The 11,097-nt window shown below is 42.3% G+C and overlaps 1 protein-coding gene across 1 annotated transcript in view; it reads left to right on the plus strand.

The window, feature by feature from the left end:
* Positions 1 to 11,097, plus strand: part of LOC128237288 (activating signal cointegrator 1 complex subunit 3-like) — a 136,218-nt gene that overhangs the window by 86,093 nt on the left and 39,028 nt on the right. The window contains 1 exon segment of the mRNA XM_052952667.1: positions 96 to 221. Within this exon segment, the coding sequence (XP_052808627.1) occupies positions 96 to 221 (126 nt within the window).

Here is an 11,097-nt window from a genome sequence, read left to right on the forward strand (position 1 = left end):
ACATCCAATCCAAAGCACATGGATACTCATGCAGTTGTTGTACAATGACTTTGTAATACCATGGGCACTCACTTTACACGTTTTTCTGGTTGTAGTTTGTTGGAGGTGTTAGCGGACCACTTGAATGCAGAGATCGTGGCAGGGACAATTGGCTCCAAGCAGGATGCCATGGACTACATCACATGGACTTACTTCTTCCGCAGGCTCCTTAGAAACCCCAGGTATGATGTAGCTTGGAAACCCTAACAGTTAGTATGGTAGCTCTAACATGTAGCATGATAACATAACAGGTAGCTTGGTAACCATAACTGGTAGCTTAGTAACCCTAACAGGTAGCTTGGTAATCCTAACAGGTAGCTTGGTAACCCTAACAGGTAGCCGGCTTGGGAACTGTAGCTAGGTAGCCCTAAGATGTAGCTCTGTTATGCTTACAAGTAGTTTGTAACCATTGTATAACATGTGTTTCAAAGAAGCACTAGCTACTCTGCATGTTTTATAAGATTAATTTTTATTTAATGAACTGGATGAAAAGTGTAGTGTGACTTAATTATGCTTCATTCAAAAATGTTGTCTTCATGATGTCTCAGTGATGAAATTACATGACAGTGTTGGTATTGTGTTTTGACCAAAGTTTGATCGTGAGATAAACCACTCAAGATACACCGGAGTCATGCCCCTATTGTTGTTGGCTTACTTATTGTTTGGGTATAAAAATTGCAAAGTTTTGCTCCTTGAAGAATAAATTGGTATTGTAATTGGTTTCACTTTGATGGACCCTCCGAACAGGCCACACATAAAAAAATGTGAAATTCTAGTGTATCATAGGTCTGAGTTTGACAACATGTTAGCCTGTCCCAACATTGCGTTTACTATACCTTTGATAAGTCAATGTGCATCTGCACATTGTATAACACCTAGACCAGTTTTACCAAAGGGAGAATATCCAGTGCCTGTCCCAACATTGCGTTTACTACAGTAAAACTGTGATCGCTCGAGGTCGCCAGGGACCGAGGCAAAACCTCGAGGGAACCGATGTTTCGAGCGACCCGATTTTCAATTTTCCAGTTTAATATGAAATATCTTTCAGTGTATTTTAAGTTTGAAGTCGTCAAACAGACTGTTTACTAAGACACCGATTCTTTCCTGTAAAGGACGTGAGTGGGCGTGTTGGTGTCTTGGTATAAGTAATGGGTCCTTCATTAGATTTCTCAGGTGTTTGACAATAATTTCTTTCATTTGGGTGTGACATTTTGAAAGTAAGGAACCCGATCTAGCTATCCCCCCAGTCATGGGTCCTTCACTAGATTGCTCAGGTGTTCGACAATTTGTAAGTTCTTTCTCATTTGCCATATTGCAAAACAAAGTGACAAGAAGGAATTCTTTTCAGAGATTCCGATGTTGGATCGATATGGTAGTGTTTTAATCATATTTTTATTACTCATTTAAATTTCTTACAATTAACTTCTCGTCATTAACTTGTCATAATTATCATCTCAAATGCCCATATCAACTATTATCGGTCATGCGTTAACAGTGATAAACGGTTTTTAACACCTTATCAAATTGCCTTTTAACTGTCATTGCAATTTTTACAACTTGCAAAAATTTTAACACAAGGCAATTGTTTGTTTATTTTGGAACACACGTTCGGGAAAAGGTGTGAAATTATTACCTCGAGGGAGCCATAAGGTTTTGTGCACGATTTGTGTACTTGGGACCAAGGATATTGCTCGACTGCTCGACATAATTATATCCCCCAAAACAAAGTTTGGGGGGGGTATACTGGAATCGGGTTGTCCGTCTGTCCGTCTGTCTGTCTGTCTGTCCGTCCGGTTTTTTTTGTCCGGGATTCATCTTTGTCGTTATTGAACAAATCTTTTTCAAACTTTCAGATATTAATGGCCATGATGTAAACTTGCGCCTCTGTGAAATTGGTACGGGTCACATGACCCTGACCAGAGTTATCTCCCCTTGATGTGTTAAAGTAGGCAAAATAAGCCCTGTCCGGGATTCATCTTTGTTATTATTCAACAAATCTTTATCAAACTTTCAGAAATTAATGGCCATGTTGTAAACTTTCGCCTCTGTGAATTTGGTACAGGTCACATGACCCTGACTGGAGTTATCTCCCCTTGATGTGTTAAAGTAGGCAAAATAAGCCCTGTCCGGGATTCATCTTTGTTATTATTCAACAAATCTTTATCAAACTTTCAGAAATTAATGGCCATGTTGTAAACTTTCGCCTCTGTGAATTTGGTACAGGTCACATGACCCTGACTGGAGTTATCTCCCCTTGTAGGCAAAATTAGCTTTGTCCGGCCTAACTCCAGGGCAAACAACCTAGACATGGAGGGGTGGGGGGTATTCGTTAGCCTATGGCTTACAGTTCTAGTTAGGTTTCGAGGCAGCGTGGGTATATTTTATATGAAAATAGAAGGAAAAAAGTTCGGGACCAAGCTCCGACCTCGAGGGAACGCCGGTTCTCGAGCGACCGCTTGTTAGAGGGAACGCAGTTTCACTGTATACCTTTGATAAGTCAATGTGCATCTGCACATTGTATAACACCTAGACCAGTTTTACCAAAGGGAGAATATCCAGTGCCTGTCCCAACATTGCGTTTACTATACCTTTGATAAGTCAATGTGCATCTGCACATTGTATAACACCTAGACCAGTTTTACCAAAGGGAGAATATCCAGTGCCTGTCCCAACATTGCGTTTACTATACCTTTGATAAGTCAATGTGCATCTGCACATTGTATAACACCTAGACCAGTTTTACCAAAGGGAGAATATCCAGTGCATGTCCCAACATTGCGTTTACTATACCTTTGATAAGTCAATGTGCATCTGCACATTGTATAACACCTAGACCAGTTTTACCAAAGGGAAATATCCAGTGCTACTATTTGAAGACTAAGGGGAGGAAATATAGCACTGATGTTCTGCAGAATCTACAGTTAGGTAATCAAACAGCTATTTGAAATTATATCTCTGATTATTTTATTTTTTTATGATGGAACCTGTCAGAACGTATGTTTTTTTGCCATTTTTATGATTGTGTGAAATATAAAACAAGCCTCCCAATCATCTTTTGCTATTATATTAATAGAAAAAGTTAATAACTTCATAGCCTTTAACTAAAACATTTGCTTTTAAGATTCCCAGGCTGTCTGATAGTGAAAACTGTGTATCTTATCAAGCCCAGAACGATGATGTATGGAGAATATGTACCAATTTAATATTTCAAGGAAGTTTTTGCTTAAGGAATGGGGCATTGAAGCCAGGAATCAATCAGGAGAGACCTATCTAACACTGCAAACATAAAACATTATAGACGCTCTGGTTTCTGGCACCCAGCCTGACCACAGATCTATCTATTGCTTCATGTGCCTGAAATAAAGTACATTGCTATAAAAGTAATTACTGATGAATTGAGGAGTGAAGAATACATGTATTGAGATTTTATTTATGTTTTTTTTCTCATTTTACCTTGTTTGCAGCATTTGTCTTACTTTTTCTTTTATTAATTTGAGTATCACAGCAAAATTAAGATACAGCAATATGAGTTCCATCTTGATTCACGCTATCATTACCATCCAAATAAAATAGTTTTCAATTTCTAATAATAATCAAATTTATCATTGATTTCTAAAACAAACAAAACTAGAAAGAAGTGTTAATAACGCCTGTCTACCAAGTGCAGTGCCCAGTTTACAGAAGAATATATCTAGGTTGAATGTACTTTTCCCTTGCAGAACTTTTAGCATGATTTTAATATTGAACAGATCTCTGCTGTACTGTATGGTATCACTTATTATTAGTGAATTTTGATTTCAATTATTGAAAAAGGTGCAGACATCTATTTTCATCCTGGAATTAGGGTAATTAAAAAGTGTATAAACTTTTGTATAAGGTGTTTCTCAGTGTAGTTTGTGCCTTTGGTCCTATAATATATCCTTTGGTAGTGGTGAATCACAAAGGGGGATAACTGCTTCTCACAAAGTACAGATAATTGCCAGGATTGCTTATAACATTTCCATGATTTTACCATTAAGCCAGTCTTTGAACTTCCAATGTTTGCTGGATAAACAGGTTTCTCTGGGATGGATGTAGGTTGTGGTTATTCTTTTGATACCAGTACATTGGTAATGAGTTAATATGTTCTATGCTTGAAGTTATTCCTGGCTAAAGACACATGAAAACACTTGACAGAAACTTGCAGTTACAGGAATGAAAGCAAAAGTAACAATTACAATAGATGAAGATGGAGATAAAACCCTCTCACCTCCAAGACTGTTGTTCTCTTAAGGCCACACATCACCAAACCATTATCCATTCCCACTGTTGTTTTCCTAAGACCACACTCCACTCAGCTGGGTTCTCTATTTCACCTTTACCTCAATGTCACATACCATTTAATCAATCTCTATTTCCTCTTTTCCCCTGCTGTTCTCTCAAGACCACACTCCACTCAGCCTGGTTCTCTATTCCCCCTGTTGTTATCTCAAGGTCACACACCACTTAATCAATCTATATTTACCCTGCTGTTGTCTGAAGATCACACACCACTCAGCCATTCTCTATTTCCCCTGTTATTTATCTAAAGGCAATACACCAGTCAGCCATTCTCTGTTTCCCCTGTTGTTATCTCAATGGCACACACCCTCAACCATTCTATATTTCTCCTGTTGTTATCTCAAGGCCACTCACCACTCACCCCTTCTCTGTTTCCTCTGTTGTTATCTCTAGACCACACACCAGCCATTCTTGTTGCCCCTGCTGTTCTCTCAAGGTCACCGGGTACTCAACCATTGTGTGTTTCCCCTGTTTTTATCTGAAGGTCACACACCACTCAGCCATTCTCTGTTTGCCCTGTTGTTATCTCAAGGCCACACACCACCCAGCTATTATATGTTCCCCTGTTGTTATCTGAAGGCCTCACACCACTCAGCCATTCTATATTTCCCCTGCTGTTCTCTCAAGGCCACCCACCACTCAGCCATTATCTGTTTCCCTGTTGTTATCTCAAGTCCACACATCACACAGCCATTCTCTGTTTCCCTGTTTTTATCTCAAGGCCGCAAATCACTCAGCCACTTTCTGTTTCCCCTGTTGTTATCTCAAGGCCGCAAACCATTCAGCCATTATATGTTTCCCTTGTTGTTATCTCAAGGCCACACACCACACAGCCATTCTCTATTTCCCCTGTTTTTATCTTAATGCCACACACCACTTAGTCATTCTCTATTTCCCCTGTTGTTATCTCAAGGCCACACACTAGTCAGCCATTGTATGTTTCCCCTGTTGTTATCTCAAGGCAACACTCCAGTCAACCATTCTGTTTTTTCCCCCTGTTGCTCTCTCAAGGCCACACACCACACAGCCATTCTCTTTCCCCACTGTTGTTAACTCAAGGCCATGCACCAGTTTGCAATTGTCTATTCTGAGTGTTGTTCTTTCAATGCCACACACCACTCATCCTCTATCCCTTTCCCCATTTTTCTCTTAAACTCATACATCACTCAACTGTTCTCTGTCCTTCTGTTGTTCTGTAAAGGTCACAAACCACTCAAACATTCTTAATTCCTGCAGTTGTTCTTTGTGGCACACACCACTGGATCATTCTATATCTCCCTGTTGTTCTCTCAAGGCAACACTCCACTTAACCATTCTCTGTGCCCCTGTTGTTATCTCAAGGTCACCCAACCATTCTATAACCACCTTTCGGTTGTTCTCACTAGGACACACACCACTCAAACATTCTCTGTGCCCCTGTTGTTATCTCAAGGTCAGTCAACCATTCTATAACCCCTTTTATGGTTTTCTTTCTAGGACACACACCACTCAACCATTCTGTGTTTCCCCTGTTGTCTCCCTCAATGCTAAAAAAACACTTAATGATTCTATATTCCCATGTTCTCTCAAGGCAGCACTCCACTCAACCATTCTCTAAGCCCCTGTTGTTATCTCAAGGTCATTAAGCCATTCTTTAACCCCTTTGAATGTACTTACTAGGACACAAACCAATCAATCATTCTCTATGCCCCTGTTGTTATCTCAAGGTCACTCAACCATTCTATAACCCCCTTTTGGTTGTTTTCACTAAGACACACACCACTCAACCATTCTATATGCCCCTGTTGTTATCTCAAGGTCACTCAACCATTCTATAACCCCCTTTTGATTGTTCTCATTAGGACACACACCACTCAATCATTCTCTATGCCCCTGTTGTTATCTCAAGGTCACTCAACCATTCTATAACCCCCTTTGGTTGTTCTCACTAGGACACACACCACTCAATCATTCTCTATGCCCCTGTTGTTATCTCAAGGTCACTCAACCATTCTATAACCCCCTTTTGATTGTTCTCACTAGGACACACACCACTCAATCATTCTCTATGCCCCTGTTGTAATCTCAAGGTCACTCAACCATTCTATAATCCCCTTTTGATTGTTCTCACTAGGACACAAACCACTCAATCATTCTCTATGCCCCTGTTGTTATCTCAAGGTCACTCAACCATTCTATAACCCCCTTTGGTTGTTCTTACTAGGACACACACCACTTAATCATTCTCTATGTCCCTGTTGTTATCTCAATTTCATTCAACCATTCTATAACCCCATTTTAATTGTTCTCACTAGGACACACACCACTCAACCATTACCTATACCCCCTGTAAACGAATTGGGTGAAAGTTTTCTGTATTATGATGGAATTCAGTATTTTCGGCCTTCACAGAAGCTGTTTTTCCAATCAGAGAGCTTTTTAGGGGGGTGGAGGGGTCTGGGTTTGACTTTTTTTAAAATCACAGATGCACACTTATGCAAGTTGAATGTCCTCAAAAATAGTCTTTCAATTCAACAATGACATTATCTCTTTGATGCTCTGCGGCAGGATCTGTGAACTGGTTGCTCATATGTGGAATTACCCAAATCTTTTCGTTAACATTTCATGACATTGCTTTGATCGGTTCTGGTTATACCTCTGGCGACAGGATCCAGTTCCTCCAGTGTTTTGGCTTGATCAGTTCTGGTGTTAACTCCATCTACGGAGTCCAGTTCCTCCAATGTTTTGCTTTGATCAGTTCTGGTGTTACCTGTAGCTACAGGATCCAGTTCCTCCAATGTTTTGGCTTGATCAGTTCTTGTATTACCTCTGGCTACAGGATCCAGTTCCACCAGTGTTTTGGTTTGATCAGTTATGGTGTTACCTCCGGCTACGGAGTCCAGTTCCTCCAATGTTTTGTGTTGATCGGTTCTGGTGTTACCTCTGACTACAGGATCCAATTCCTCCAATGTTTTGGCTTGATCAGTTCTGAGGTTACCTCTAGCTACAGGATCCAGTTCCTCCAGTGTTTTGGCTTGATCAGTCTGGTATTACCTGTGGCTACAGGATCCAGTTCCTCCTGTGTTTTGGGGGGATACGTTATGGTGTTACCTCTGGCAACAGGATCTAGTTCCTCCACTGTTTTGGTTTGATCAGTTATGGTGTAACCTCCAGCTACAGAGCCCAGTTCATCCAATGTTTTACTTTGATTGGTTCTGGTGTTACCTCTGGCTACAGGATCCAGTTCCTCCAGTGTTTTGGCGTGATCAGTTCTGGTATTCCCTGTGGCTACAGGATCCAGTTCCACCAGTGTTTTGGTTTGATCAGTTATGGTGTAACCTCCGGCTTCGGAGTCCAGTTCCTCCAGTGTTTTGTGTTAATCGATTCTGGTGTTACCTCTGGCAACAGGATCCAGTTCCTCCGGTGTTTTGGCTGGATCAGTTCTGGTATTACCTCAGGCTACAGGATACAGTTCCTCCACTGTTTTGGCTTGATCAGTTCTCATGCTAACTCTGGCTACTGAGTTCAGTTCCTCCACTGTTTTGGCTTGATCAGTTCTGGTGTAACCTCTGGCTACAGGGTCCAGTTCCTCCAGTGTTTTTGCTTGATCAGTTCTTGTATTAACTCTGGCTACTGGGTCCAGTTCCTCTACTGTTTGGGCTTGATCAGTTCTGGTGTTACTTTTGGCTACAGGGTCCAGTTCCTCTAGTGTTTTGGCCTGATCAGTTATGGTGTTACCTTGATTTACTGAGTCCAGTTTCTCCATTGTTGGTTTGATCAGTTCTTGTATTATCTCCGGCTACTGGGTCCAGTTCCTCTACTGTTTTGGCTTGATCAGTTCTGATGTTACGTCAGGCTACTGAGTCCAGTTTTTTTTCCTGATCAGTTATGGTGTTACCTCAATCTACTGGATCCAGTTCCTCCACTGCTTAAGGTGTTACCTCAGGCTACTGAGTCCAGTTCCTCCAGTGTTTTGGCCTGATTAGTTATGGTGTTACCTTAGGCTACTGAGTCCAGTTCCTCCAGTGTTTTGGCCTGATCAGTTACGGTGTTACCTCTATCTACTTGATCCAGTTCCTCCTGTGTTTTGGCCTGATCAGTTACAGTGTTACCTCTATCTACTGGATCCAGTTCCTCCACTGCTTAAGGTGTTACCTTAGGCTACTGAGTCCAGTTCCTCCAGTGTTTTGGCCTGATCAGTTACGGTGTATCTCCATCTACTGGATCCAGTTCCTCCAGAGTTTTGGCCTCATCAGTTACAGTGTTACCTCTATCTACTCGATCCAGTTCCTCCACTGCTGAAGGTGTTACCTCAGGCTACTGAGTCCAGTTCCTCCTGTGTTGTGGCCTGATCAGTTATGATGTTACCTCTATCTACTGGATCCAATTCCTCCTGTGTTTTGGCCTGATCAGTTACGGTGTTACCTCTATCTTCTGGATACAGTTCCTCCTGTGTTTTGGCCTTGTCAGTTATGGTGTTACCTTTGGCAACTGAGTCCAGTTCCTCCTGTGTTTTGGCCTGATCAGTTACGGTGTTACCTCTATCTACTGGATCCAGTTCCTCCTGTGTTTTGGTCTGATTAGGTATGCTGTTACCTCTATCTACTGGATCCAGTTCCTCCTGTGTTTTGGCCTGATCAGGTATGGTGTTACCTCTATCTACTGGATCCAGTTCCTCTTGTGTTTTGGCCTGATCAGTTACGGTGTTACCTTTGACTACTGAGTCCAGTTCCTACTGTGTTTTGGCCTGGTCAGTTATGGTGTTACCTTTGGCTACTGAGTCCAGTTCCTCATGTGTGTTGGCCTGATCAGTTACGGTGTTACCTCTATCTACTGGATCCAGTTCCTCCTGTGTTTTGGCCTTATCAGTTATGGTGTAACCTCTATCTACTGGATCCAGTTCTTCCAGTGTTTTGGCCTGATCAGTTACGGTGTTACCTCTATCTACTGTATCCAGTTTCTCCTGTGTTTTTGGCCGGATCAGTTACGGTGTTACCTTTGGCTACTGAGTCCAGTTCCTCCTGTGTTTTGGCCTGATCAGTTATGGTGTTCCTTTGGCTACTGAGTCCAGTTCCTCATGTGTTTTGGCTGGATCAGTTCTGGTATTACCTTAGGCTACAGGATACAGTTCCTCCACTGTTTTGGCTTGATCAGTTCTCATGCTAACTCTGGCTACTGAGTTCAGTTCCTCCACTGTTTTGGCTTGATCAGTTCTGATGTAACCTCTGGCTACAGGGTCCAGTTCCTCCAGTATTTTTGCTTGATCAGTTCTTGTATTACCTCTGGCTACTGGGTCCAGTTCCTCTACCGTTGGGGCTTGATCAGTTCTGGTGTTACTTTTGGCTACAGGGTCCAGTTCCTCTAGTGTTTTGGCCTGATCAGTTATGGTGTTACCTTGATTTACTGAGTCCAGTTTCTCAAGTGTGTTGGTTTGATCAGTTCTTGTATTATCTCCGGCTACTGGGTCCAGTTCCTCTACTGTTTTTGCCTGATCAGTTCTGATGTTACGTCAGGCTACTGAGTCCAGTGTTTTTGCCTGATCAGTTATGGTGTTACCTCCATCTGCTGGATCCAGTTCCTCCACTGCTTAAGGTGTTACCTCAGGCTACTGAGTCCAGTTCCTCCAGTGTTTTGGCCTGATCAGTTATGGTGTTACCTCTATCTACTGGATCCAGTTCCTCCAGTGTTTTGGCCTGATCAATTACGGTGTTGCCTCTATCTACTGGATCCAGTTCCTCCAGTGTTTTGGCTGTCAGTTACGGTGTTATCTCTTTCTGCTGGATCCAGTTCCTCCTGTGTTTTGGCCTGATCAGTTACGGTGTTACCTCTATCTACTGGATCCAGTTCTTCCAGTGTTTTGGCCTGATCAGTTACGGTGTTACCTTTGGCTACTGAGTCCAGTTCCTCCTGTGTTTTGGCCTGATCAGTTATGGTGTTACCTCTATCTACTGGATCCAGTTCCTCCAGTGTTTTGGCCTGATCAGTTACGGTGTTACCTCTATCTACTGGATCCAGTTCCTCCTGTGTTTTGGCCTGATCAGTTACGGTGTTACCTCTATCTACTGGATACAGTTCCTCCTGTGTTTTGGCCTGATCAGTTACGGTGTTACCTCTATCTACTTGATCCAGTTCCTCCTGTGTTTTGGCCTGATCAGTTACGGTGTTACCTCTATCTACTTGATCCAGTTCCCCCTGTGTTTTGGCCTGATCACTTACGGTGTTACCTCTATCTACTGGATCCAGTTCCTCCAGTGTTTTGGCCTGATCAGTTACGGTGTTACCTCTATCTACTTGATCCAGTTCCTCCTGTGTTTTGGCCTGATCAGTTACGGTGTTACCTCTATCTACTGGATCCAGTTCCTCCTGTGTTTTGGCCTGATCAGTTACGGTGTTACCTTTGGCTACTGAGTCCAGTTCCTCCTGTGTTTTGGCCTGATCAGTTACGGTGTTACCTCTATCTACTTGATCCAGTTCCTCCTGTGTTTTGGCCTGATCAGTTACGGTGTTACCTCTATCTACTTGATCCAGTTCCCCCTGTGTTTTGGCCTGATCAGTTACGGTGTTACCTCTATCTACTTGATCCAGTTCCTCCTGTGTTTTGGCCTGATCAGTTATGGTGTTACCTCTATCTACTGGATCCAGTTCCTCCTGTGTTTTGGCCTGATCAGTTACGGTGTTACCTTTGGCTACTGAGTCCAGTTTCTCCTGTGTTTTGGCCTGATCAGGTATGGTGTTACTTCAAGCTATACCTTTTTACAT

Source organism: Mya arenaria, chromosome 6 (assembly GCF_026914265.1).
Source record: "Mya arenaria isolate MELC-2E11 chromosome 6, ASM2691426v1".
Lineage (NCBI taxonomy): Eukaryota > Metazoa > Mollusca > Bivalvia > Myida > Myidae > Mya > Mya arenaria.